Source organism: Antennarius striatus, chromosome 23 (genome assembly GCF_040054535.1).
Source record: "Antennarius striatus isolate MH-2024 chromosome 23, ASM4005453v1, whole genome shotgun sequence".
NCBI lineage: Eukaryota > Metazoa > Chordata > Actinopteri > Lophiiformes > Antennariidae > Antennarius > Antennarius striatus.
Genome location: NC_090798.1, coordinates 10,874,882 through 10,902,348, shown reverse-complemented (window position 1 = coordinate 10,902,348; position 27,467 = coordinate 10,874,882). Strand labels below are relative to the sequence as shown.

The window sequence follows — 27,467 nt, the reverse complement described above, 5'->3', positions numbered from 1 at the left end:
ACTACACTGCTAAAAAGAAAAAAAAAAATAATAATAATAAAGAAATTCCTGTTTAAAGAAAAAGACAAATTTACAGTTTCTGATTTCAATGTTGTGTCGTCTTATGTGCACTTTTTAAAGATTTCCCCCCAGAAGAAACAGGAAACGCATCAGTAGGAAAGTTGCTCTGCGAAAACGCTCTAGTCTGCCTGCAAGGAAAAGTGATGAACATAAAAATTGGACTTCTGGCCTCTGTTAGAATATCCCGAATCCCTTTTTCATCCTCCACAATTATAAAGTGATGAATAATCTTTAAGCGAAGACAATCATGCCATCGACACAGGTAATTGCGCAGACTGGACATTGCTAACAAGCTGCATAATGGCAAACGGCTCATTGCTTATAGCTGGTGGATTGATGGTGATGGTTGAGGGGAAGTCAACGTTACAACAAAGTCATAATGGTATCATATTAAGAGATCATTTAAAATACTGGGGATTTTCCACCATTCGCCCTGTCTCTCTTTCACAGACTATTAAGTAGCAGTCAAATTGTGTATGAAATAGCTCTGGCAAACATAACTGCTGAGCAGAGCCGTTGGTGAGAGTGTGAAACCCGGAGGCTAATGTCTTCGCTTTTGAAGAAGTGGACACGAACTAGGCGAAAAGATGTTAATAAACTACAAATGTCCAGGAGGGGAAAATAGGATCTGGAGGGTTTGTTTTTATGCCCCTATCATACTAAAGTTACTGGAGCGCTGACTGGATTACAGGTCCAAAGAGTCTGAAGGTTAAGCGGTCCCCCGGGTCGGACTCTAGCGGCCATTAGCGTTTCTTGCATGAAACTCACTGAGCTTAGGTTAATAGAAGACTGTCTCTGAGGTGTCTTTTACCATGACCACAGTCGTAACGTTTGCTATCGCCTACGACACAAAAAAAAAATCAACTCGCAATTCTCTTAACTTGATATGTTGCCAAAGTGATTTTAAGATTCCCGCATGAGCGTGAAGTCAAGTTTCATTGACGATTATATGATGCAGACAAAAATTTTCGTCTATCAATTTCCAGAACGTCCCAAATTTCACGGAATAGCAAACAAGATAGTTTCAAATTTGATCCAAAGTCTACGACAAGTTTGGAAGAGTCCTGATACCCTCGGCAGCGGATGTCACGCTGGCCCAACATCTGCTACATGAATAGAGATGAGCAAGTCTGACGTTACTCAGAAAGGAAAAATTTGGACTTTTTGGGGAGTCCAATTTGCTTTTCTGATGAGAATATATAATAAAAATCACTGTCTTGCCTGTAAATTTAAGGCAACAACCTGCAGCCAGGTAGCTTAGCACCTCGACTTGGAATGGGGGGAGTCCGCCCACCGGGCTAAGTGGGAGGGCGGCATCTCAATCTCACGCGATGCCGTGCAGGAAAATGAATACCTCTGCTTGTAAATCTGTGGAAATCCCATCTCCCGTGTGCCTTCGGTACAAATTCAGACTGATGCAATTTGCCAACCTGCAGCTGTGGATAACATATTCATCTCTGACAGCCGGAGTGACGAGACAAACGCACGCGGTAACTGCAGATATAGTGAATTCGTACGAAAGAGCAAACCAAGGAAATGATGCGGTTATGCATATCATATCTGTGATACATTACAATTATTAACTCCACATGAAACCAGCAGGAGAGAGATGACTGGCATATTTTGCCTGGTTTTTTTTTTTTTCTCTCTTCTCTCCTCCATTATCTCAGATAATAACAGTCTTGTCAGCAACGGAGCAGAAAGTTACACTCCTCGAAACGAGCGCCGGGGGAGCGAACCTGCAGGGTTCTGCTGGGTGTCTCAGTAGCGCTGCATGATAAAACTCAGGTAAGCGTAAAAAAAAAAAAGAAAAGAAAGAAAAAAGCAAGGTGAGCGACTGAAGCGTGGATCGTAAGGGGACTGACCATCACTGGAAGGGCCGTCTGGTTGGTACAGTAATTAACCCTGCTGAGTGGTTGGCCTGGAAACTGCTGGCTCCACATGCCCCTGTCCACCTCCATCCCTCAAACCTTTGGGATGATGGAGTGTCAAACCCTACCCGGTCACACTTATTACAGCCAATGAGCATTGCTTTGACCCGGCTGGCCTTTCACACCAGGATAGGACAGCTCTGGGGGGGTAGAGATCAGAACAAATCAAGTTGATGCTGTGATAAGATTTGCGGTCTATATGATACGGTACGACGCATCTCAACACCTGAAACACGGCGCGGTAGCGGATAGATACAAAGCCAAGACAGGCCTGCCCTCACATACGTTATTCCCACCTCCATCTCTTTTTGGAACAAATAGAGGCAGTCCCACACCTGAGTGGTTCCAGCAGCACATTCTTTACTTGCCCTCCCCAGCGGAGGATGCCGCTGTCACAGATAAGGGGCTGAGATTAGTTTTGGATCAGGTTGGCTGATGGTGCCGGGGCCTCACTTTATCTGGAGCGGTGATGATCAGCTAGAAACGCTCACGGCAATCCGCCCACCGCTCTCTTGGGGCCAGAGAGGAAGTCTGAATCTAACAGCCTTCAATTCTGGCCAATGAAATCTTGATAGATAACAGGGTCAAAGGGGCGGCTTCTTGGAATACTATTTGGCAAGAGTAGGACGCTCATGCTGGCCAATATCAATAAAGAGAATCCCCCAACACAGAATTACAACTTCCTTGAATCGCGAGATGCCCACGCAAAGCTTGCTAATTTCTTTAAAATGTTCACCTGCATGCAAAAAAAAATCAAAAATTGGTCAAAACCAAGCTGGTGTCATCTTTCAATGACATTAGTCTGGATTCCATCTGCTTCATAAACTCAACCAAGCCCTTGGAAAAGAAAAGGTGGGGCCACGTCTTGCCAAATCAGCTGCCTGGCTCGTGGCCGATGTTGGGTCCACAACACGACTCCCTCGCTCCAAGTCTTTCTCTCTCCTCGCCTCTATTTTGTGTCAGAGATTAAAAATAGAAAGAATCCTTCTGCAGTGTAAGCAGTTTGTGGATTCTGGCTTTAACGCTGCGTTTGCCTGGAGAGGCCAGCTGTCACCTGCTCGCAGGAGGAGTCGGCCTCGACGAAGATTCACGAAACACACCGGGTTGGGATACATTCTCAAAAGAGAATGTCGAGAAGAGAATCGGGTTATGCTGCTCTAATATGTCAGAAGAAAGTCAAAGTACAGAGTCTCAGAGTAATGAGAGACTAACCTTGTGAGTTACTCAGCCTTGTGAAATTAGTCAGAGCGATTTTCTGCAGATATGGGCTCATTTTCTGCTTCAGAGCATCATCACCAAACAACCTTGTTTTTAGACGGAGGGGCTCAAACACAATGTCAACCTGTGTTTGCACTTCAGGAGGGAGCAGATATAAATCAATCAATAGCGTCTAATATCGCTTCTAGACCAGTGGGACCCAACTGGACCCAACTGGTTTTGTTTGATTTACCAAGGGGTGTGTCTAAAGTCGGCCAAGCTTCTCAACCATTCCTTCTGGTGGAGGTAACCCTGTAGGGTGTTGGTTCTACAGGACCAACCAGTATCTGGTGTGAACATTATCAGGTTCTTGATTGTTGGCCTGAGGACCATTGGTTGACCTTTCTTCAGTGGTCCCGTACCAGTTGCTACTTGGGACATACTGTTGTACAAGCTAGTCTGGAGCATCCCAAAGATACTTTAACCCAGGCTTGGTCAAACATTTTGACTAGTGGGCTACACACAGTTCCAGCTGAGGAGCAGTATTTGGGGGTTTTATTTGTTCTTATGCAAATAACATGTAAAAAACCACTATATAAAGAGGTTTTGGCCATTAACAGGCACCAAAGCAAACACATGCAAGGCCTACTGTAAAAAATATTCATTCATTTTATGAAATTAATTCTATGTTTTAAACCAATTTGGCGGGCCGGATTACAAAGCCTACTGGGCCGTACATGGCCCACGGGCCGTAGTTTGCCCGTGCCTGCCCTAAACCCACGACACCAACACTCAATTAAACAGTCAGAAGACAAAGACTTCAAACTTTTTCTTTGACTCTAAAATAAAAGTGTGTTTGCATGTTTGAATAAAGTTTGAAGAAGACTTCTCATTTTGCTTTTCTTTGGTTTATATTTATAAATATCAGCCAACGCTTCCACACATAAGGCACAAGTAGTCTCATCTGAATATCAACTTTGAAATGAGGTGAAATAAAAAACCGACTGATGGGGAAGTTTCGCCCAGACAGACGAATAAACAAACCACAGAACGGCTGCTATTAATATTAATCATTTACATTAATGTACAAAACATTCATTAAAAAGTTTTGGTAAGCTAATTTGGACCACCTATGAGAGCAGCAACAAAAATGCAGCACTAAATTTATTGGCGTCCCACAGGAAAGAGAAGAAAGCAAACAATCGGGATTATCTAATCGCAGGGGGAAAGGAAGGAGGGAGTACGCGGCGCAGGATTTCAGGCTGCCATATTTGCTCTTTTCCCAGATTAGTTGTTGTTGTTTTTTTCCTGCAGGGCAAGAAGTTTACAACTGGTTGTCTGGAAAAGAGTTTGCAAGTCAGATGCGAGGATGCAACTAGAGATGCGACTATCGTTGAGGAGTGAGTCCGGCGTGTCACGGTGCGTCCCACTCCCCTACAGATAGGTCCCGGTTCTCCGGTGCCAACATGGAACCCTCAGCAAATCCGGAGACATTATTAGCCCCCCCATCCTGGGACTCACTCGGAAGCTGATCCACCTCGGGTTGAAAACAGGTTTGTTTCATCGAGAGCCACGAAAAGTCCGATTTGGTGGGCGTGGCTCCCAGCGCCAACGCCGCCTCTTCTCCTTCCTCCACCGTGGACCCCAGTTCTTCATCCACAACCCCCTCCACCTCGCGCCCCGCCTCCTCCACGGGACTCCGCCCCTCCTCCATCTCCACGGCGGCTCGGTCTTGATCTTGAACCGTCAGGGTCACGACGTCTCCGGCCCTCCCGTCGTCTCCATTCGTCTCCCCCCCCGCCAGAGGCGCCGAGCCGCCGGGCGCCGCAGGTGCGTCTTCCCTGCCGCTGCCATCTGTGCCGAGGTCGCCGCCGGCGGAGCGGCGTTCCCACAATGATTCATGGGAGCTTCTGTCGTCTGACACAACTGGGAGAGGGAACAGGTCAAACAATTTGATCGCAACTTCAGTTACTTTAAACTTCCCGGTTCTAAAAAAGTGAAAATTTAAATTCCCCGTTTGCAAGGCTGACGTTTTAATATTCTTTCTTTTGTTTGACAAACAATAAAAACCTGAAATCTCAACTTTATTGAGCCTGCAATGATATAAAAGAGGAAGAAAACAGCAGCGGAATTTAGTTTGGAACATCAATCACGACTGGAACGTTCTAATCTCGACAAAACTACGACGCTGACGGTGACGGCAGGAACAATTTAAGGATATATATATCTTTAATTGAGGCCTCATTTTAACGAAACGTATTTATCGTGTTTCCAGACGACGAAGAAAAGCATCACGGATGTTTGTTTGTTTGTTTGTTTTTTAAATGACAATAAATTCTGAATCGGATTTAAAAAAATAAAAATAAAAAAAACACCGCTGCATCAATGCAGAAACTTATTTCAATTACTTATGTGACTGAAAGGTTTCCATGGCAACAGGCTATATATAGCAGCAGTGCCCCAGACGTTGGGTGGTGGTGGTGGTTGGGGGGGGGGGACGCGAGACGAGTGTGACACCCTGCATCTCGGCAACAGCAACAGCTTAGTTCTGCTTCTTTGCCAAAATATGCTCTCACTTTGGGAATTACTGACCCATATTTGTGGATGTGCTGCCAAAAAGGTTAAAGACTGCACACGGAGTTCCAGTCACCTTTACACACACACACACACACACACACACACACACAGGGAAAAAACATGCTGGAAGAAAGCATTACTTGAACTGGCATCCATATTAATGCCCCCCCCCCCCACACACACACACACCCACCCCCGCCCTCTTTCAAAGAGAACACGGCAGAAGTTTCTGAATGTCAGTGGGCGAAGATTTTTGCTTCACATTTCCAAAATGCCATGGCATTTGGGTAGCTCGCACCAATGAGAGGCATCGAGGAGTGAATGTGGGAAATGGGGGGGGAGGGGGTGCTCGGGTTAAGATGGCGAGGAGCGTTTAGCATGCGGCGGCTAATTCCAGTGTGGTGGGGGGAGGGGCGCACCTGATTAAACACTCACCTTTGGGCGTGGGCCGGCTGTTTGGGTAGGACGCAGCACGGGTCGGACGCAGCTCCGGTTGAAGGTTTTCATTCACGGACTCTCGTGTTCCTGTAAGACAACGGCGAGGGAACGGTTACCTCCACGCGGTGCGGAGGTTTTCTGAAGGCTCGGGCGTGACGGGACGGGGGAGGGGTTGAGCCTTTTCTGATGTCACGTACGGCGGCGCTTCGGGGCGGCCCGTCATCTGTCTTCATTAGTAATGGCTGCACGCCTCTTAGCCTGACGCCATATGCGTACTTGTACGCGCTAAACGGCAGACGTCACGCGTGCGTGCACGCACACACACACACGCACACACACACACACACACAAAGCTGGATTCATGTCTTCGCCTTCAAAAAAAAAAAAAAAGAAGGAACCCGGCGAATTGGCCGAGCCGCTGGAGCGTGAGGCGCCAAAACAAACAGGAGAATGGAAGAACGGATGAGCGTGGCGGCGGGATGCCGGAGGATGGAGGCCGCGTTGTTCTGCATGCAGGATGCGTTTTTTTATGGGATGCTCACGGATGTGGGAACAATGCATGAGTCAACAGTCGAGTCGGATTCGCTAACGGCGAGCCTCTCGGACGAAGGATTCATCGCGTTGGAACCTCAAAAACTAACCGGACGAACCCCCCAACGGCTTTGGCGACCCTTTGACCTTTCCTCCTTTGGTAAAATTGAGCTAACGTTAGCGTTTTAGCTCAAATTGTCACGAAAAGTGAAGTTCAAACCGCCGCTGCGCGAGTACAAGCAACAGGTTGACGCCTTCTGCACCTGGAGGTGCTCGACTTCCTGTCTACCTGGAGTCGGCTGGCAGCTGCCCGTCTCCCCCTCCTAACCCATTACCACGCTGTATATTCATGGCGTGCCCCCCCCACCCTGCAGAGATAACGGGAGCTACAACCCTTCCCCACCCTCTCAAACCGGCAGACGTCTGTCACCGGAGCAGAACGGCGCGGCGGAGGGGCGCGTCGGGTTTCCACACCTGATGCGCGCCGACAGCTTTTTCGCTTGTACGACATCTCAGCCTTCACTCATTCGGCGTTGCGGGTTAGGGTGGAGCTGTCAATCACAACTTTATCTGCATCGTTGTTGTTGTTGTTGTTTTTGCCTCTCCGTCTCACCCGGAGACAACCCCCCCCTCCCTCCCTTTCCCCTTCAATCTAAGGGGTGGGGGCTCCATTCCATCCAGTTTGCCTTCAACATCCATCAGCCAGACTTCACATGGCATCAAGGCCGCAGACGCTCACATCTCACTCCATATTTCCGTCTCCCTAACCGCGGTGGACAGCGCGGTCGTCAGCCACTCCGGGTCCTCGCCTACAAATTCCCTAATAACGGCACATTCCCCTAAATGTGTTTGTAATGTGAGCAATCATTTTCAGTAATGGATGCCTGTCAGTTTTTATAGCGGTGAGAATGACGGTCTCGTGACAGGGGCGGCCGGCGTTCAGAACGGCGGCCCCAATCCGCCCCACGTCGGCATCACGGCACAACATCTCCCTCCAGTGGGACGAGCGGGGAACTAACCGTCCGCTCTTGCCTTTCCAAGGATTTTTTTTTTTTTCAAAAGTGGGGTTACATTAGTTCAATTGTTAAATTTCTAAAATTTTTATATTTATTTAATATTCATATTATATATTATATTATTATATTTATTAATATATTTTTATATTTTATATTTATTTATATTTTTATATTTTTTTCATATTTTATTTTTATTTATGTGAAGGAGGAGGACCGAATCAGATCAGTATTTTTATTTTTTTATATGGATATCTTATGATGATATCCTCCTTGATTCGGTCGCAGCTTCACAATCGGACACGCGAGCGGCGGTCGATGGAGGCGACACGATGGAAAATGGCGGGGCATGAGGTGACATGTTTTCTTGGGCGTCTGCCCACATTCGTCCTGGCGTGACTTAGTGGAGAGGGCATGGATGGGGGCTAAGTGGGACAGAAGGAATACATACTCCCAATTCCCACGGACACGTTGTAGGTCAGGCCTGAGACGGCAGCCGGGGAGAAAGAGGAAGAGACGCTGTTACCAGAGGAAACAACCTTAACCAGAGCATTCAGGTGGAAAAAGAGAAAGGGATAAATGCAATTAATGGTTTTTAAATTCAATCAAAAATTCTATTTTAAACATTTTTCCATTATGGGAGAAGATCTGAAGGATATAAAACTAAACATTCTCTACAGTAAATTAGAAATAAAACCAGACGTGTTGTCGACATATAGAGGATCCACCCTGGGCTTTATGTAAACACGGTCATGAGGTTCTGTTTGCTGACGGCGTGGCGCCAAACCCGGACGGAGCTTCCTGATGAACAGAGTAGCAGCTAACTACTGTAAGCTAACTGAGGAAGATTGTGTTTGGTGTCGGGGGAATTCACACACACACCTGGAAGACTCCACAATCCCGACACCTCCAACGTCTTCAGCTTCCTTTCCAAATCGGCCACTCTGTTTCCCAGAATCCTGCGGGAATATCCGAGAGCAACGGTTTTGTGTGCGTTTGTGTGTTTGCCTTAGAGGCGGAGGAGGATTCGGAGCGTTTTGTTGGGCGTGAGGGCCATTCTGGTGAGAAACGGAGGAGCGTTACTTGTTGGTGTGTCTCTGGTGCTGGATGACCAGGTTCTTCTCGTGGATGGTCTCCAGCAGGGCGGTGGCCAGCGACTTGAGGTCGGAGATGGACTGGGGGGTGGCCGGGAGGCTGCAGCCCTGCTCCTCCAGCAGCATCTCCTGGACTAAAAAGAAAGTGTGGATGTGGAGAGAAGAAGATACATTGGCTACCAATCTGAAAATCTGCCGATAACACCCCAATAAATCTTTCAGGAAGTTTAAAATATAGATAAGAGAGATTGTGGTGACATCACGGGCGACGGGGGGGGGGACGGTGTGACAAAAGCAAAGAGGGATGGAGGGCTGGAACCGCATGTCTGGCGGGTGACATCTCCTAACTTTAACTCCGGAGCCTACTGTGCCGCTTCTGCCAGCGACTGTCAGTCATCCTGGCAGCCTCATTTCCCTGCCGGTGGTGCTCTCCACCACTCAGAATACAATTAGTAACACAGCTGGGGTCCGGGTGTTGGCAACAACGATCAGCACAAAAAAAAAAAAATGGAGCTATTAAATAATGAACGGCGGCTACACTGGAGGGAGAATCTCTTTCCTTATCAGAAGCTGCTTTAAACGCGGCGAAACGACTGGCGTCGGGGTTTAAAAGATAACTCGTCGCGAGCCGTACGGTTTGGAGTCTTCACCTTGTTTTGCAGACAGAACTCCGGTGAGAGGACTGCTGTTTGATTTCCCAAACGCGCCGGAGTTCTTCCTCCTCTCCAGAGCCGTCTGTGAGGCGGGGGGAAAAAAAACAAGAAGAGCGAAGAAAGAAAAAGGGGAAGAAAAAAAAAAAGCAAAAAAAAAAAAAAAAAACGGAGTTTGATGAACGCTTGAAATCAGAGCTCATGGCGGGAAGACGTCAAGCAGTCAGATCCGGCGGAATCCTTACTTTGTACTTCATGATGTTAGACTTCAGCAGGTTGACCTCCTCTTGGAGCTGGCCGAAGCGCTCGTGTAGATACCTGCAGGAAAACAACCGGCGGTGACATCATCACCTTAAACCGACGTGATCCTGCGTGTCAGGTCTCCCCCGCCCACCTGTTCTCCATGCAGAGGGCGTCCACGTCGATGATGCGCGCCTCGCGGTTCCCCAGCACGTGGTTGAGCTCCACGTTGAGGCGGTAGGCCTTCTCCCTGAAGACCCCGCCCTCCGCCTTCACGTCCTGCAGCTCGTCGGTCAGCGCCTTCATGTTGTTCTCCATCTCCTGCATCTGGAAAAAACAGAACAAATCAGATCTGACCTGAAATCCAACCGTTCAAATTTGACATCGGTGAAAGCATCAACCTGTAGCCCCGCCCGCTCCAGCTGGCGAACCAGATCCTCCCTCTCGTGGGCGGGGAAATGACGCACCCCGACCTCCTCGTCCCCCAGCCTCTGCCGGGTGATGGTCATCCTCAGGAGCTGAGGAGACAAAAATCACGTCACGCTCGACGGAGGAGCACGCCGGCGCCGAGGCGTGTGCGCCTCCCGGCGGCCTGACCTTGTTGTCGCCCTGAGCCTCGGAGAGCCTCTGACTCAACTCCTTCACCTCCTCGGCGAGATGTTTGCTTCGTTCTCTCGAGTCTCTCAACAGCTGGGCCAGGTTCACCTGTCGAGGAGTAACACCGACCAAAAATGAATGATCACCTCAAGTCGATTATCAATTCATTAATACCAGTCGAATAAACACATAACGGCGCTGCAGATTTGCACTCAGGCAGATCTAAATCGTCCAAAAACGGTGTGTGTGTGTGTGTGTGTGTGTGTGGCGACAGCCTACAAAAGCAACACACACTTACTTGATTGCGTTTTTCCGGTGGCAACGAAGGGTCCCCATCCTGAAACGTAAAAACATCCACATGCTTAAAATCACTTTACACACACACACACACTATTACAAGCATTCCCGCTTCACGGGGGTAACCAGTACACAAACCCACTCACGATCAGCTCGCGGTACTTCTTCTTCAGGCCCTGGTGCCGCTCCCTCAGCTGGTTGGCCATCAGCTTGTACTGGTCCCGCTCCTGCTGACACGTGTCCAGCTCCTTGGACAGGATGAGGAGGGCGTCCTTCTTGCTCTCCAGCTTGCGTTTACACACCAGGAACTGCAGGGACGGACGGAGATCACGTGACCTCAGGATAAAGTCACCTGTAGGTCAGCGGCGTTTGGATCTGCGGCCGCTGTGTTAACCTCTAACGGTGACGTGATGTGAACTGGAATATCGATACACGACGACAGGGGCTTGTGGGGAACAATCATACGGTGGCCTGGAGGTGTCAGTGGATGAATGGAGATGTCATTAAATTACCTTTACCTGTAGGTCACACACAGAACATTCAAATAGTGGAATAATTTCACAAGAAAAGAGGAATCAATTACATTTATTCCTGGTGATATAGTGTAATTCTGAAACACAGCATTTTGCAGACTGTTTGGAGTAAAAATCAAATCATTCAGGAGGTATTTTGGGGCAAATGACGCCAACAGTGTTGGGGCAAATTATGCTAGCAATATTAGCAACTTCCTGTTGCCCCACAGGTGGGCTAACTGTTATGTGGGGGGGGGCACTTAGCATCATTTAGGGGGGAGACGGATGCTCGGGCTGATAACAGGATGCCTTGCTTGTATGAATCTATCGATATTTATTGCAATCAGCTAAAATCGAACAGGTACAATTAGCTTCATTGGCGGCTAATCGGTCCAAACGGAACCGAGGCTCGTTCCATATGGAGGGGGAAGCTTCCGCCTCCGCAGCCGCTCACGCCGCTCACGCCGCTCCCTTACCTCGCTGACGAGCCCCTGCCAGTCGCTCTCACTCCTCTTGGAGGACTGCATCGTCCGGAATGTTTCTACGGGGCGTCAGGATGTCGGGGCGACTCCGTCCGAGCTGCCTGCGGGCGCGTTTGTTTATCCTGCAACGTCACTTTTTTTTTTTGTTGCTGTGCTTTTAAATTGGTAGGAAGAGAACAACGACACGACTTCCGGTGTTACCTTCAATAACACCGGAAGTCAAATAAATTAAAATTATCCTGTGGTGAATTTTTTTTTGGACCATTTTCATTTGGAATTCTAACTGATTAGATATAAGATATAATATACTTTAATAAAATATTAAATAAATAACTAATTATTTAGAACCCCTGACTAGGAAAGAAACGGAAGTTTTACCCTGTCTTCATAATAAAAGCACGGAGCTTCACGCAGGGAAATGTCACATTGTACAGGTATAGAATTAGCCCAAAATAACAATTATTCATTCATTTATTTTCTTTCGCTGTATCCGCCGCAGCGGGTCACGGGGAGCTGGAGCCTAACAATTATTTAATAGAAAAATAAAATGAATACTAATTAAATGAAATGAGCTCTCGTTATTATTAATCTATTTGACATGTTTAATATGAAGATAAATCCTAGAATAGGACAGACATACACATGGGAATAGTTGTAGGTATAGATCTTAGAAAGCAACTCATATCTCTTTGAAGGATGTAAACAATATAGGTAACTATTAACCAGTAACATTCTCCAAACTGTAACCAAATGAATATTGATACTTAAATCCATCACCATAAAATACAAAGTGAAGCAGAAAAAAAGCCTATAATTTGTTTGGCAAGATTATATTTTGACTGTATTGTAATGAAATATAATTTGTCCCAGACACAAGAACGTCTGTAGTTTTGTTTTCTGATGTGACAACGTTGTGAGTGGGAGTAATACTTCACCGTGACCAAAGGGGGGCGCAGTGGTCCCATCAGAACACAGACCCCACAGAATCTTAAGGCCATACTGTACTGCACAACGCAGGGAAGGGCATACATCCGGGTGGGGGACGTGAACCGTGACATTCACCCCTGTTGTTCTCATGCAGCCCATCCAAACCAGTTAATCAATCTGCATGACGTTTCTTAAAATAATTCCAGGTGTCAGGGTAGGTTTCTGGGATCCATCTTCTGGACCTCCTTGTCACTCTGCAAACCCAGAAATAATTTGCCACGACATGGAAATGACGTTACAGCCAATACACAGTTGTCACCTTCGGTCTGTATTTATTGAAGGATCCACCTCCACATTCTTCTGACAGATGAAAGCTTGGTCAGTCTACATCTCTTTCCTGTTTCTTATCCATCTCAAACACTCAGCTTGCCTAAAAAATTGTAAATACGTTTAGGGAATAAGTTTTAGAAAAATATTGGCATGAAGATGTGGGGGAAAAAAAAATTGTCCATGAATGAGTTGACTTAGGGGTCAGGATCTTGGGTTTGGGGTTAGAGTTTAGCATTGGGATTGGGGTTGGGTTAGGGTTGAGTGTAGAGATGATGTTGGGATCTGAAAGGATGACCGTCAAAAACAATGATTGTACCTGTAGATCTCTTTAGATTGATTTCTTGGTTCCTTGATTCTGGATCGATGAGTCTCTTGATGAGATCAATCGCCATCACACCTGTCACCTTTATCCAAAATGGACTTTCCTTTCGAAAATTTGCTTGGACAGTCGCAGTCCATGTCACTAAAGGGATAATGTAGTAGATAGTATATTCCAGATGGAATATAACGAACCATCAACCCACCACCTTCAGAGTCTGCACAGCCATTTAAGTCATCAATGATCTCAAGAGCCATCGTGTAGCAGAAGAACTAGCCTGTATGTCAGCGCTCTACTTGTACGGAACGTCAGAAAGAAAGAAGAATTTTAAAACATTTATTTTTGATGCTCAGCTGACAAAATTGACGAAGTCTTTTGAGTCACATTCAATATGCTTAAAACAAAATGATCAATAAGAATCTGAGCATTGTACAGCTTACATACTCCATTATTGTTTTTCATGTGCTTTTTAAAACTTTTTTTTTATAAAGAATTTGGTAAACATCTTCATCTTTTTTATTTCATGCTCTTGCAAGCTGCAGATTTTCTTTTATTTAAGTGCAAAGATCTGTTCATTTCAGACTCCTGCAAATTTAACAGGTTGTAGCAAAGCAGTCTTGGTTTCAAATACATTTTGTAGTTTGTAATTCAACATTCAGTAACCCCCCCCCTTAAAAAAATGAAAAAGCCTCTCAACTTGAGTGAATATACTTACACAAATGTTATGTCGCTTTCAAATCTACAATAACATCTAAATTCTGTCACTAAATGGATTAAAAAAAAACTTCTATAGTTTCTCTAGATTTGTAAATGGGAATTTTCTAGTCTTAAATATTCTTCTAAAAAGGTATTAGCTATATCCACTCTCATTTATTTATCCTCCTACAACAACACACCACTTCCTAATCTTTCACTACACACGATATAATCTATAGCACCTACAGTCACATTTGTACTATGGGATGGGATCTCGGCTACAATAGTTAAAGGTTTGTGCTTTCAGGACATTCCCTGTATAGAAAAAGCAAAAACAGGTGTAATACTCCATCATGGCCAGGGGAGGCACTGTGGGGTCATCCGAGCACAGGACCCCAGCGCTGATAAGGCAACATCTTGTATATTAGAACAGGGTAAGAGGACAAGAGGTAAGAGGCTACCAGGCATGTTACATCCTCAGAAGTCAAATCTTTCTTTTGGGTCCCGGTGAATTTTTAGGGGGGTAGTAAAATATACAAATTGTTTCTCAACTTTCCCTTTTTGATGAATGGTAGTGCTTCTGAGATGCCATGAGAACAGAAAACAAGACAAGGCCAACAGAAAATTTTCAGGACACCTGAAACAAAAAGATGCTACTCCACCCGGCTCTTATTTGTGACACAAATCCATGCAGAGATTGATGTTTATCGCTTCGTCAAGTCTGCTCAGGTTGTTTCCTTTTGATTTGCAAGTGTATTTTTTTTTTTTTTTTAGTGGAAGACATTCGATTGGGGGATGGGCGATAAGGCACAGACCCTCATAAGCTCAAGTCAATGATGATGTGCTCGAAGATCTGCGTGTTCCCCTTGAAGCTGGAGGTAAAGATGAAGTCCCTGCGGTCTGTGGAGACCACAGTGAAGGAGCGCGGCGCCTGGATGTACACCTCCTTGAAGCGGTCAAAGAGTGTCTTGTCATCATCCCAAAGGTAGATCTGTGAGAAGGTATAATCACTTCCTAGGGCCAAGTAGTGACGGTCTTTAAACAAGAACGGTTGGAGAATCATGGAGCCTCGAGAGGGCAGAGCCTGGATCTCTGAAAACTGTTTGGTTCCCCAACGTAGGACTTTGGAGTCACCGATGTAGCGCGTCATGGCCAGATAGAGTTCCCCCTTGATCCGGAAGTGCTTCACAGCGACAACATCCTCCATGTTGGGGATCTCCCCTTGCTGGACAAACTTCTGGTTGCTACGGCTCCATTGGTAGATCACAGGCACCTGTGAGCGGCTTGCCAAAATGAGGTGGGCCTTCCCATCCAAGTCCAAGAACTCTGCATCTGTGTCCCGATACCACTCGTGCAGTGACTGGTAGGAATAGAAACCCTTGTCGTTCCACTTGTAGAGAGTGGACAGGCCTGCTTTTGAGCTGTCAGCAATGACAAAGAACCAATCAGAGCCGATCTGAAACGCCTCAATGTCATTGGGCTTGGAAATCTTGGACACCTCAATGTCCTGGAACTTGCTGAACCTGCTTTGGTCCTCGTCAAACCTGTAGATGTGGGAGCCGCCAAAGAGTTGGGCTACGATAACAAACACCTGATCCAGGATGACAACCGGTTTGCAGCCCACAACTGATTGACCTGCGAGATGGAGACAAGGGAACAAGAGTGAGGGTAAAACTGGACCAGGTTATTCAAAGGGGGTTTTCTGAGGCCTACCTGTGATGTTATCGTAAGTCCGGAAGTTCATTTCTATATGGTCCCATTGGAGAACCATACAGCTGTCGGTGCTGGGAGCGGCTATCGTCACATAGACATCATTCTTGTAGTCAAACGTGTCAACAGACAGCGACTCAGATGCCACGGACTGATGGAGGATGAAATCTGTGAAAAGGAATATCTTGACTCTTCCGCAAACCAGCAATGTTTAAACAGTATACGGAACCACCCGATGCTGACACTTAGGTTCTCCTCACCTGTGGAGATGCATTCATTGTGCAGGCTGGTCAAATCGTTGAGGCGCTTGTCTTTCATGTCCTCTGGTCCGACGCACACGACGTCCGACACCGTGGCGTTGGTGTTCTTCAGCCACGTCATCAGCCACTTGGCACGGCAGTCACACTCAAAAGCGTTACCCCGCAGATCCCTGCAGAGGAGAAGAACGGTAGATTATTAAAGAGAAAACATTAAGAGGAAGGAAGGGAGGTCAGCAAGGCCGATGCCCAACAGGGGAAGTCAATTTATTTTACCCAAAACGAGGAACTTACAGCTCAATCAATGAGTCCAGGTCAATGAACAGGTCCCGGGGCAAAGCTTTAATGTTGTTGTTCGCCAAAGAGCTAACAGAGAAGAGCAAACGGTGATAGAAAAATCGACTGAAAACACGTAAATACCACAAGGCAGATACTTTCATTGATGTTGAAGGTGAGGACATACAGGTGAGTCAAGTCCCTCAGTCCTCTGAAGGCATATTTGGATGCAGTCTCCATCTTGTTGCTCTCGATGAACCTGGAGGAGATAGAAGCACCGAGATCAGAGCGAATTGGATTCATAAATCAACGTCATTGATGCTCTGAGAAGACATCGAGGGCATGGAAGGTAAGTAAGTCCCATATCCTGAATCCAGTGACTTTAGAGACGTTACGTTTGCAAATTTCCATCAAAAATAGACGTAAATAACAATAAACAATGTTTAAGTATCACACTGTTATCAATGACTTGGGCATTATACCGCTTTGAGTTACTACTGAGTAATACATGTTGTGTAGCCCATGTGAAAAGTAGTGGGATTACTTACAAGTACTCCAGGTGTGGAAGGCCTGAGAAGGCGTCATCCCTCACGGTTGTGAGGGAGTTGGAATTCAAAAGGCTGCAACGAACAATAAAATAAAGAAGAAAACATTTTTTTAAATGTAATTTTCCTCCAATAATATTGCACTAAAATCTATCATGGGAATGTTGAGTTCAGATTCAATGATAAACATGCAGGAGGAAGGGGCTACATGTGGGTTATAAGAACTGTGTCTGCTGCCACGCCTCTGTTTGTGTGACGTCACAGGCGCCCCTGGATGGATGGCTGGACTGTGGTGAAAACACGACGGGCCCACGCTAAGAGCTTCAGTGTGGATTGACTTGATTAAAACTTAAATGTCAACCTTTCAGCCAACTCCTCATATTAGAGGCAAACAAGTGCGCCTACTTTAAGACTAACATGCGCTCCAAAAGCGCAAAATTACGCAATTTATTCATGTAATTTGAGGTAAATAAAGGGTTTTTAAAAAAATTTTTAATCATATTTCTGCTCGTTAGACTGATGGATGTCACACATTCAGGTCATTTTCGTGTTGTGGAATAAACTATGGGACAAGGATGTGTCCTAAAAAGCCGTTGCGCGTCGTACAGCAGCTGGAGGGACGGCATGTGCGCAAACATCGCCTCTTTGACCTCGGAGAAAGTCCCGTTGACGATACTCCTGAAAGAAAGACAGACAGAAAGAGGATGGGATCGACTGAGAGCAGATCAAAACGATGGAACAGTGATCAATCAGAGGCTGGGGAGAGGGAGCCGGGACCGCAATGCCCGGTCAGCTCCGGTTTAAACGAACCCACCCCCACATCCAAGGACAAGCAGAAAGGAGCGCGCCTTGCCGCATTTTAACCCCCCCCTTCTCTTCAAAACACACGACCAGTGGAGACCGTACTCACAGGGAGCTGATGTCGTTGGGGGTGATCCTCGGGACGTAGGAGGACCCCACGCAGATGATGGACTCCCTGGAGCAGCTGCATGTTGAAGGACATCGGAAAGCCTTCTTCAGATGACCCGGCTGCGACAGGAGGCAGAGCGAGGCGCAAAGCAGCGTCCAGATGTTGAGCGTGTGCGGCATCCTTCCGGCCGGGATCGCATGTGTTCCTCAGTTTTTCTGGGCAGCAGAGATCCACGCACAACCACCCTGCACCATGAAATGCTGCACTGCTTCCCTGACATCAGCAAATCAGCTGCAGCTTCCCTTCCGTCCGCTTTAATTATTTATTAAGTCACAGCTCCGGTGCGTAACTGTTGGTTCAACAGTCACGCAAAAGGCGGCCGCACGTCACGTTTTCACGGAGGCGCAAAGGCGGCATTTAGAGAAAGATGAGGATATTATATTAGGAAATACATCAATATGGATGAAAGACCTCATATTTCCGTTATTTCTGAGAAAATGTCACAATAAGAGGCAGTTTGTGTGAGATGACGTCACGGGACACACTTTTACGCACGTTGCGCGACACGATGTTTTATTAGGACTGCACACACACATAAAAAAAACTGGAGGAACACACACACACACACTGATCAGACAAACTCCCCAGTGGTCGAATGTTTCTGTGTTGTGCGGGGGAGCCTTTATATATATATGGGGTGTGGGTGACGTCATCACCGTATGGATGATGAGAAATTTTGAGATATGGATTTCAAAATTTTAATCTGATTTCCACATTTTTCTACATGTTCTTGCGGGTTGCGAAGAGATTATACGTAAATTAACAAATTTAATTAACTTTGCAGCCTTCTTTTTAATTTTTAAAAAAAAATCCTTATTTACTTTTTTGTTCCAATTTCAGCCGTTTTTCCACTAGGTAATCAAATTTTATTACAAATATTTAACTGAGTCATCGATACGGGATAAATAACAGATTTGGCACATAAAGAACCGACTTTTTTTTATTACTAAATAAAGATAGAAGACAGATTAAACCCTAGAATGATTTGCTGTTGCCATGACAACCATTCAACAAGTTGAACACCTTCCCTGGGGTTCGAGTCCAAGTAGGAACCATTTCACATGAAGTCTTTTTTTTTTTTTTAGCATCTTTGCAACATCAGCAACAAAACTGGTGCCGGGAGGCGAAAAAAAAACCAAAACTCCTGCAAACTGAGAAATATGGGATCTGTAGGATTTGTCATCCTGCAGCTTGAATCACCTCCAGCTGCTGGTTTCCTCAGCTGACGACGTTCAACCATTGAGAAAACGGAAAAAAACAAAACTATCTTCTGCGTTGCGGAGCTGCGACGGTGTTTTTCCACTGCTGACGCAGCAGCTTCTGCTGCTCCTACCTGCATTACTACAAAACCGACACGTGCTGACTCGGCAGGTCTACCAGAGCACACCTGGGTGCCGTGGCAACGACACCTGGAGATCTGCCGCCTCCGCCGCCTCGCGTGCAAGCGATCCGTTTCCTGCCTCGGAAGCGAACATCGTTTACTTTACTGGGCCGATGCGATCGAGCCGAGTAAAGACGCATCGCGTTACAACACGCTGCAGAAGACGCGGGTCGATATGATCCATTATGAAGCTCCTGTATCTCCGTGAGTGGCAGATCCTGATACAAACGTGGGACTCGGGACGGATTTAGATCTTCTATCGATTTATTTAGACTCCCTGATTAACAAACAAACAAACAAAAAAAAATCAAGCGTTATTTAGAAAATACGTAAACATTAATTAAATAACTACGATCCCGATCATTCTCCAGCCGTGTCGTCTTGGCGTGACGAAGCGTTTTCTTTCTTCAGCGCCTTCAGGCACTTGTCCAGCCTTTTGACGCACAGCGTGACGTCGCCGCGGGTGATTCCCACCGCCGAGGCCGCGTTCAGGTACGGACAGGGATACCTGTCCGAGTGCGACATGAAGCCACGGAACGTGTGTCCGCCGACGGTCTGCTCCTGGCCCAGCGGGACGACCCTGGAAACACGGAGAACAAGCTCGGATCAACGCCAGGTGATCACCGCCACGCGGGCTAACCTGTGCTAGTGTCCGCGTGACGGTGTGGTACCTGGCCCCCGACACCTGCCGGGTGAACAGCATGGAGCCCAGCTGAGTCACCGCCCCGTCGCTCGCGGCCTGGAGGCCATCTAGAGACACGGCTGGAGGAGAGACAAGCGCGGCCGTGAGGGAGCGTCCGTGACGACACGCAGACCGCAACACGCTACACGCTTAGCTCACCCAGGGAGATGGGGTTGTGGGGGGTGTGGAGCAATCGCTCCCCGTGGGCCGAGGCCAGGGTCTTCAGCTCCTCAGCCAGGAAGGAGAACACCTCCTGTGGGACAGACAGACGGGATTAAAGAGGGCGGGGTTATAAATAGACCAGCGAGTCGTGGCGTGCTTCCTTTACAGTCCCGGGACGGCTCCTCACTTTGGGGTCCATTAGCGAGGCAGGAGAGGAGGAAACGCCCGCTTTTGTGTCGGGGCTGTAACATCCGGCTGTGTTAAATACGCTGACAGAGCGTGTTTAGGTTGGGGGGGGGGGGGGGGTGTGAGGTGGGGGGGTGGACCAAGATGTTAGGAGCCCGGCCCAGGAGGGAAAACTGCACAACAGCAATACACGGTGTTCCTGTAGTCGGCTAATGGAGCCGTACTCCCCAACGACACCTCACTTATTAAAGTGTGTGTGTGTGTGTGCTCTGCTGACTCATGTTTTCATCTGAAGTTATCAAGAAGGAAAATATATCCTCTGTCATGAACATGGCATCAGCTCGGCATACAACCAGTGTGTGTGTGTGTGTGTGATGACTCGGAAAGAACGGATTGTTAGCTACTAGTTTGTGTTTGGGTTAAAGGATGACTGGATGAATGTGAACCAATGAAATGGCTGAATTATTGGAGGCGGAGCCACGTTCTACCGCCTGGGGAGGGGGGGGGGTGGTACTGGTTCCAGACATTAATAATGCAAAGTCTTGACCAGGAGGAATCGATGAGCCTCGACGCCATCGGGTCATCCGAGAGGACTTTCCTCGATTTACTCCAACGGCATTGTGGGTATCGTGTGGCACGCGGGCGGAGCCTCGCTTCCAGTCGAGTTTGTGATTCCCGTCGATAAGAAATGGATGGCAATCCATCCTGAGAACGACGCCGAAGGTCAAAGGGCGTCACGCGGAACGGATACGGGACGTGGGGGCGACGACGCTGCACAGTCAAGCTCCACACTGCCCCCCCCCCCGCCCCTCCCAGGTGTGCGATTCAGAATGTTTTATTCAAGCACCTTTCTCTCCGACAGGAGCTTCTTGTAGCCGCCGGCTCCCAGAGTGAGGAGGGTGATGAGGACGTCGAGGGAGGGCGAGGCCGACGCTCGACCTGGAAGTGAAAAAAACGAAAGGAATTAAAAAAAACAAAGATTATTTCTTAAACTCGAATGAATTAAGTTGGTGAAGTATTCTCCAGATTTTATATTCTACTAGCGATGACAAACGAATAAAGTTACAAGACTCACCCGGGTACATCTTGCTGATCTCCTGAATGAACGCCTCGTTGAAACCCGCGATGATGGCGCCCCCTACTGGAACCATGAAGTTCTTGTCCAGGCTCTGCACGAAGGCGTCGATTCTCCCGACGCGAGACCCCTGACGCCGCCGAAGGAGAAACAAAAGCTTCAGGTGCGTTCCGGACACGTCGCCCGAACGCGTGTCGGCGTGAGCGGCGCCTACCTGCTGGATCAGGTGCATGCATTTGGACGACTGCACGCCGTACGCGTTGTTCACCACGTGTGGGATGTCATGTTTGGAGCACAGGACGGCGAGCTCCTCCAGCCTGCGAGGCATGATGACATCATCAAGGTTGAGTTGGTGTTTTCCAATCGGGGGTCACGACCTTACTTACCTGTCGGGGACCCGCGGGGCGAAGCAGGAAGTCGTCGAGTGAACGCACAGGACGTTCTCGGCGCCGAGTTCTTCGATCTTGCGCTCGACCGCTTCCAAGTCCGTCCGCAGCTCATCGCCCTCCAGGACGTTCTCCACCACCACGGGTTCGAAGCCTGGCGAGGCAGCCCATAATGAACGAGAGGCGGAGTCTCCCGCTGAGCGCAACGCTTCACGCGGCGTGGCGCCCGTCGCCTTTACCTGCCGTGATCATGGCTTTGAAGCAGGACTTCTGATCGATTCGGGGCCACACGATGAAGCGCGCCTTGGGTCTCCGATGTCGGAGAGTCAGGAAGCACAGCGTCAAGCTCATTCCCGTCGCCATGGGAACGACGAAGCAGCTCGCCACACTTCGCACACCTGGGGGGGAAAAAAACAACAACACAACATCCATCATGTTGGGGAAAGTTCACCTGCGGAAGCGTCGCTCACACACCTGCACACCTGAGAGCTTCAGGATGTCCAACACGACTGAATTAGTCAGCTTGTTCAGGAGACTCGACCCCGCCGCCTTCGGCTGGACGGCGGCGATGTCGCCCGATCGCCCGATGCCGTGGATCAACCTGCACGTGGATCAACGCCCGGATGTCACCACATCGCTTTCTAGTTTTCACAAAGTCGCCAATCTGATCTCTACCCGGCAACCGGCGGAGGTGCAAATAGATTCCTAGATTAATTTTGATTCGCCGATACCTGTAATGACGTCGCGCCACCAGACCGGAAGCCACGCGACCTTCGCGCTCTCCCACGCCGCAGTTCCCCAGGAAGTTGTTGCTGTCCATGACGGCCAGCTCGCTGAGGAGCAGCTCCACGGTGCTCTCGCTCCATCCCTCCTCCGGACACTTACCCTGAGAACACACCGCAACGTGACAACGTGAGGGTCACGTGAGGGTCACGTGAGGGTCACGCCCACCCACCTGCTCCAACAGGTGTCTGATGAGCTGCTCGTGGCTCCGCCGCGCCTGGCTCCCCTGTCGGACGTAAGAGGACGACACGAGCCTCTCGCTCAGGCGGAAGTTCTCCTCGTTCATCTGTTCCACACACAACTTCCGGTTAGCTTCGGCTAGCTGGAGCTGCTAGCATTACCCATGCATTACCATTAGAAGAGGAGAGAGACGTGCCAAACAACCACACCGGAAGTACAAATCAAACCGCTAACTAACCGGAAGTCGTGACGTTAAGCTGTTAGCATGAGCTAAATACAGCACGAGTGTTCAGGTGTGAGTCTCACCTCACAGCTGTCCGGTCACTGCTCCGCCTTTCAGACCGTCTGCCCGCCGTCAACACGCGAGGAGGACCAAAGAGCGTCAGCCTTACGTCACGGGTGACGTAATGACGCAAGTCGGTTCACGTGACCGGTAGTTCGCCTTTTTTTCCTCTAAATTAATTTTATTTTTTTACTTTTTTTTATCAAAAATGAAAATTAAATAAATAAAATTACGTGTTTTTTGAGACATTTTCTAAAATTTGTTTAACTAATTTTCAAACTTTTTATTAAAGGTACACACACACGCACACGCACACACACACACACACACACACACACACACACACACACACACACACACACACACACTACAGCTTTCTAACAAAAAAAAACAAAAACAAAACACACCTCTAATATCAGCACTGGAATTAAATTTTATTCCAACTATTTGTCATCGCAGGTGAACAATGGCAAGTCAACATCACATCTGAGGTGTGGAACAACAATGAGCTTCAATTCTCTGGACAAAGGTAAAATTATTGCATTTCTTTGTACTAATAATTCAAATACATATGAAAGTAGTACAAGTAGTACACACGAGTGGTGGTACACAATTAAACCATACATTATCCGCTGTACGTGTATGACAGTAATACATGACAGAAGACTTAAGTACACAACTGGTGGTTATTGTGCTGATTCTGTAGTAACTCTAGTTAAATACTGTACTTCATATTTCTACTTATTTCTAAAATTTTCTTTGACACCCTTAAAATTCATCTACGTTTTTTGAAGAGGTCTCTCTTTATCTGTACATGTTTCAGTTTTGGTGTGAGCCAACGAATTTCTCTTTACGGAAAATGAATTTCAATTCATTCATCTAAAATAAACAAAAGACAAAATTAGTGTGGCGTTCATGCCACACACGTAATACGGAAAACTTAGTAAAAGCCAAACATGATGAGAAAAGAGTATAACAATAATAATAACAACAGTAATAATAACAATAATAGTAATAATAATAATAATAGTAATAATAGTAATAATAATAGTAATAATAATAATAATAGTAATAATAGTAATAATAATAGTAATAATAATAATAATAGTAATAATAATAATAATAATAATAATAATAACAGTAATAATAATAATAGTAAAAGATGTGAGTAACACGCCGGAAAGGGGAGAGAAAGACGGCAAGTTGATGGCATAGCAGGACCTTCGACTCAGCAGCTATGCCAGCATCTTGCCTTCCTTCATCGGACCCGAGTTCACGTCGAGTCCGTCCGGAAGTCCTGGCATGCGCTGCTCCGACAGGTACAGGTGTCCTTAGAGATGACAAAACCTCCCAGGTGTAGAAACGGTGAAGAACAGGAACAGTAAAGAAGGTGTCATTGAAGTGAAGCTCACCTGTTACCTGCTGGTCGGTGCGGACCAGCTCGGTGTCCCGCTGTCAGTGACGGAAAACGGTCGTGGGTTGAGGGTGGAGGAGGTAAGTCCGCCTGTCCCCGCCCACGTGTGAGGCTCTGCCGTGACGTCAGTTTACGGTGCAGGAGGTGTGTTCGAGGCTCACCTCAGAAATCTGACTGACCTCAGAAGAGGGCCCCCAGGGGGACCCAGGGCGGTGTGGGTCAGAACCTGTCCAGAAACACTTCACCGGAAACGACTCAGGCGACAGAAGACAGGAGGAAGTGGTTCAGTTATGAATCACACGGGATGATTCAAACGCTGTCTGGAGCAGAACGTGGATCAAATCCACGACGGGACAAAATTGTGGGTTTTCAATTTTTTTAATTTAAAAAGATTACAGAGGTTTCAGGGGTTGAGACATGATGGAGAACATCCGTACCAGGCAGAGAAAAAAGCATCACTGTCCCTTCATTAGTTTAACTTTATTATTTAAGTATTAATTGTCATTCTAGTATAAATTTTGTCAATTATTATCTTACAGATTGAGTTAATTTTTATGAAATACAGAATGGCGATTTCACAGAACAGCTCCTACACAACATCAATAATATATGTGTTTTTTATTATGATATAACAATCATCAGGGTGATTTTGCTGCACAATATTAATTTATTTAACTTTATTTTATTATCTTGATAATATTTCTGCAAAAGTGAGATTTTAAAAGTCGAACTACATGTAATGTTGGTATATAGATAAAGGATTTGAGTGCCACATGCACCACCACCACTATCCAGGACTACACAGTTTCATCAACTCTAATTCTTAAAATAAGATAAACACATTTTTTCACACAAGTTTTTCACTGAATGGATATAAAATTAATTCCATTAATTTTGTTCTCTCAGTTTATTTTCTTTGAAAACGGTTATGAATCTTAGCTGGAGCACAAGAAATCATTTGAAACAACTGGACAACCCTAAAGTTGACTTAAGCATGACTCACATCTCCAGGTATTGACCCCGGTCACACCTGTCGACGCCCAAGAGCAAACATGCCAATGTAAAAATCCATTTATGGGACCTGTTAGCTTTTAGAATGTCCTCATTTAAATTGTGCTGAGTTTTGTGCGTAATAAGTTCTAATTTCCTTTTTAATTTCTTATTTAATGTTACAGCTTTACTGAAGGAATATTTAACACTTAAGTTCTAAACTGTTTAAAATGTCTCAACGAAAGTCATTTACAGACAAACGCCTTTAGCATAAGGATAGCAGCTAAAACGCAAAAAAAAAAGGAACAACTGTAGAACAAAATACAACACCTGAAAGACATTTCATTGAAGTGTTTTTCTACTCTTTCATGCTTTGACTTTCTCAACAGGTGTAGTATGAAACAGTTTTTGCGGTGAGCAAATTAAAGCTAGTATTAGATTTGTCCCTTCTGGGCTGCTGTAGAAACATGGTGCCTTAGCATGGCTAACTAACTAACGTGGAATCTGTAACATTAAAGACTCATTCTAAGACAGAAAACACATAATAATTCATAGTTGCAGGTAATTCATGAAATAATTAGAAATATTAAATTCAATTCCCGCCCTTAGAATTACACTAACAAATTTCAGAATGATTTTTTCCCTATTTCCACAGATTGCTCTGGTTTCTCCTTATAAGCTATGATCACTCTGGATCAGTTAATGACATTTCTATGACTCTTATTGTGCAGGATTTTTCTCTACATTGCAAAATAAAACCCTTATAGACAAATCTTAAGGTGAATCACAGGGCAGCTATGATCCAGACCCATTCTTGAGTCATTACGCGAGCTGACGACGACTGAGTCTCCCTATTTTTAAGGAGTCATGAAAATAATTCCCCACATGAATCCCTTCAAACAACTGCAAATGGGGTAAATTTCGGCAATGACTCGCCTTCGTGCAACATGTTTGCAAACTCTGCAGCTGAAATCTCACATTTGTAGGAGAGCACACCTTAGGAAGGTGAGCTAAAGAGGTCAAAGATCAAAGTCTGGCTTGATCGTACCGTCGTCTGACCTTGCACTTCCTTGCACTTGCACCATGTGGTGTTTATTAACTTGACTGCTGACGAACGATTAGAAGGCGAGTCGCTCTGTCGTAAAATGTTAGTCGGAAAATCCCCGCAGCCTCTGCTGACGCAGCGAATGAGTCACTCCGACAAGACATCTTGATATTTGTTTTTCCTGCGTCTGATTTCTCTCGACTGTTGCGAGAAGTTTATCTTTCAGACTGCTATCGTGTCATCGTCTTGATTCTCGGTGTGCAGACGCTACACAACATGACAAAAATTAGGATTTACGGAAGTGTCTTTACTTTTGGACGTATGCTCAGGATAAAATCGCAGGAAATGATCACCTAGTTGTCTACATTTAATACTAGCGGGTGACATTCCTCTGAGGATTACTGCACTTTGAATTATTTTCTTCACACTTCCAACATCTATGACTAAACAGTATGAGCATGAAGACGAAGCCCTTAAACATGAGACGAACCAGGTGATCATATCTGACCCAAAGTCTCATGTCTATCCAAGGAGTAACGCCCATAAATAGTCAAACGGTAGTCGTTTAAAGTGCTGTGTTCGAATGTTCTCATTAAGAATGATTAAAACAATTCCTCTCCAGGGGGGATGCTGGTGAGTTATCCTCTCGCAGGCTGAAACTGATCACTGATGATTCAGCTTGACTCACTGCAGCCGATGCAGAGATGTAGTGGATCAGTTTCCACGGAAGGTCGGGGAAGCGAGTGTTCGAATAAGAGCAAAAACAGAGGAATTATCAGGAAAAATGGTAAATTTTTCTGAGGAAAGAGCAGGGATGTGTTTGCTAATTGCTTTGCACCGTTACATAGTGCCTGGAAAGTCCTTGAAGAGCATTGAAAGGACCCTGGAGGGTGATGTCATACCTTGACCGACCTGGAGTGTGTTTGTGATTTCACTTACACTCAGATCGTGACGTTAGGGAAGTCGACACCTGGGATTCGATCTTATTCCACAGAAGGCCTCCCCACCCATGGAGGGAATCACTGTGGATGTGGACTGTTACATGAATATACTGAAACACCAGAGGGCGCTCTAGTCCACAAATGAACATCAGACTTATCTGCTGTCACTCCCATTATAAACAGCTTGTTAGCTATAAATGCTAACTTTGTGCTGGGCTTGAATAAATGAAATAAATGTGCTTTGTTGCATATTTGAATCATCATCTTTATTTATTTTATTATATACTTTTTATTTTTACATAAAGAGACG

The 27,467-nt window shown here is 46.3% G+C and overlaps 3 protein-coding genes across 7 annotated transcripts; all 3 read right to left on the bottom strand.

The window, feature by feature from the left end:
• Positions 1 to 3,785: 3,785 nt before the first annotated feature.
• Positions 3,786 to 11,998, bottom strand: LOC137590718 (coiled-coil domain-containing protein 149-like). Of its 3 annotated transcripts, none has more exons than XM_068308448.1 (13): positions 11,614 to 11,998; positions 10,772 to 10,933; positions 10,627 to 10,665; positions 10,377 to 10,436; positions 10,133 to 10,249; positions 9,886 to 10,058; positions 9,737 to 9,809; positions 9,492 to 9,576; positions 8,831 to 8,975; positions 8,630 to 8,706; positions 8,199 to 8,231; positions 6,201 to 6,290; positions 3,786 to 5,114 (listed from the first exon to the last, which is right to left on the bottom strand). In XM_068308448.1, the coding sequence occupies exons 1-13, from the start codon at positions 11,662 to 11,664 to the stop codon at positions 4,603 to 4,605; spliced, it is 1,617 nt and encodes a 538-aa protein (XP_068164549.1). In that variant the 5' UTR covers positions 11,665 to 11,998; the 3' UTR covers positions 3,786 to 4,602. The 3 variants fall into 3 exon arrangements, with proteins under 3 accessions (XP_068164549.1, XP_068164547.1, XP_068164548.1); XM_068308446.1 differs by having other exon boundaries at positions 3,794 to 5,114; positions 10,329 to 10,436; positions 11,614 to 11,996; XM_068308447.1 differs by lacking the exon at positions 8,199 to 8,231 and having other exon boundaries at positions 3,798 to 5,114; positions 10,329 to 10,436; positions 11,614 to 11,994.
• Positions 11,999 to 13,665: 1,667 nt separating this feature from the next.
• Positions 13,666 to 17,985, bottom strand: lgi2a (leucine-rich repeat LGI family, member 2a). The gene is made up of 8 exons (XM_068308140.1): positions 17,590 to 17,985; positions 17,286 to 17,357; positions 16,683 to 16,754; positions 16,322 to 16,393; positions 16,153 to 16,224; positions 15,862 to 16,031; positions 15,605 to 15,769; positions 13,666 to 15,526 (listed from the first exon to the last, which is right to left on the bottom strand). The coding sequence occupies exons 1-8, from the start codon at positions 17,766 to 17,768 to the stop codon at positions 14,709 to 14,711; spliced, it is 1,620 nt and encodes a 539-aa protein (XP_068164241.1). The 5' UTR covers positions 17,769 to 17,985; the 3' UTR covers positions 13,666 to 14,708.
• A 613-nt stretch (positions 17,986 to 18,598) lies between these two features.
• sepsecs (Sep (O-phosphoserine) tRNA:Sec (selenocysteine) tRNA synthase) lies at positions 18,599 to 22,856 on the bottom strand. 3 transcript variants are annotated; one of them, XM_068308051.1, is made up of 12 exons: positions 22,791 to 22,856; positions 22,477 to 22,590; positions 22,253 to 22,407; positions 22,004 to 22,122; positions 21,761 to 21,919; positions 21,522 to 21,675; positions 21,350 to 21,452; positions 21,136 to 21,265; positions 20,908 to 20,999; positions 19,872 to 19,965; positions 19,702 to 19,792; positions 18,602 to 19,610 (listed from the first exon to the last, which is right to left on the bottom strand). In XM_068308051.1, exons 2-12 carry the CDS (start codon positions 22,588 to 22,590, stop codon positions 19,391 to 19,393), a joined length of 1,431 nt encoding a protein of 476 aa, XP_068164152.1. In that variant the 5' UTR covers positions 22,791 to 22,856; the 3' UTR covers positions 18,602 to 19,390. The 3 variants fall into 3 exon arrangements, with proteins under 3 accessions (XP_068164154.1, XP_068164153.1, XP_068164152.1); XM_068308053.1 differs by lacking the exon at positions 19,702 to 19,792 and having other exon boundaries at positions 18,599 to 19,610; XM_068308052.1 differs by lacking the exon at positions 22,791 to 22,856 and having other exon boundaries at positions 18,601 to 19,610; positions 22,477 to 22,609.
• Between the last annotated feature and the right edge of the window lie 4,611 nt (positions 22,857 to 27,467).

Coding starts and splice junctions, on each gene's coding strand:
- LOC137590718 (XM_068308446.1), bottom strand. CDS start 11,664: ATGCAGTCCTCCAAGAGGAGTGAGAGCGACTGGCAGGGGCTCGTCAGC. Junction 10,059..10,132: donor TGGAGCGGGCGGGGCTACAG/GTTGATGCTTTC, acceptor TGTTTTTTCCAG/ATGCAGGAGATGGAGAACAA. Junction 9,577..9,736: donor CTAACATCATGAAGTACAAA/GTAAGGATTCCG, acceptor CCCGCCTCACAG/ACGGCTCTGGAGAGGAGGAA.
- lgi2a (XM_068308140.1), bottom strand. CDS start 17,768: ATGCCGCACACGCTCAACATCTGGACGCTGCTTTGCGCCTCGCTCTGC. Junction 16,755..17,285: donor ATGCCGTCCCTCCAGCTGCT/GTACGACGCGCA, acceptor TGTTCGTTGCAG/CCTTTTGAATTCCAACTCCC. Junction 16,225..16,321: donor CTGAGGGACTTGACTCACCT/GTATGTCCTCAC, acceptor CTTCTCTGTTAG/CTCTTTGGCGAACAACAACA.
- sepsecs (XM_068308051.1), bottom strand. CDS start 22,590: ATGAACGAGGAGAACTTCCGCCTGAGCGAGAGGCTCGTGTCGTCCTCT. Junction 21,266..21,349: donor GCATGCACCTGATCCAGCAG/GTAGGCGCCGCT, acceptor CGGCGGCGTCAG/GGGTCTCGCGTCGGGAGAAT. Junction 19,793..19,871: donor CCACAACCCCATCTCCCTGG/GTGAGCTAAGCG, acceptor TCTCTCCTCCAG/CCGTGTCTCTAGATGGCCTC.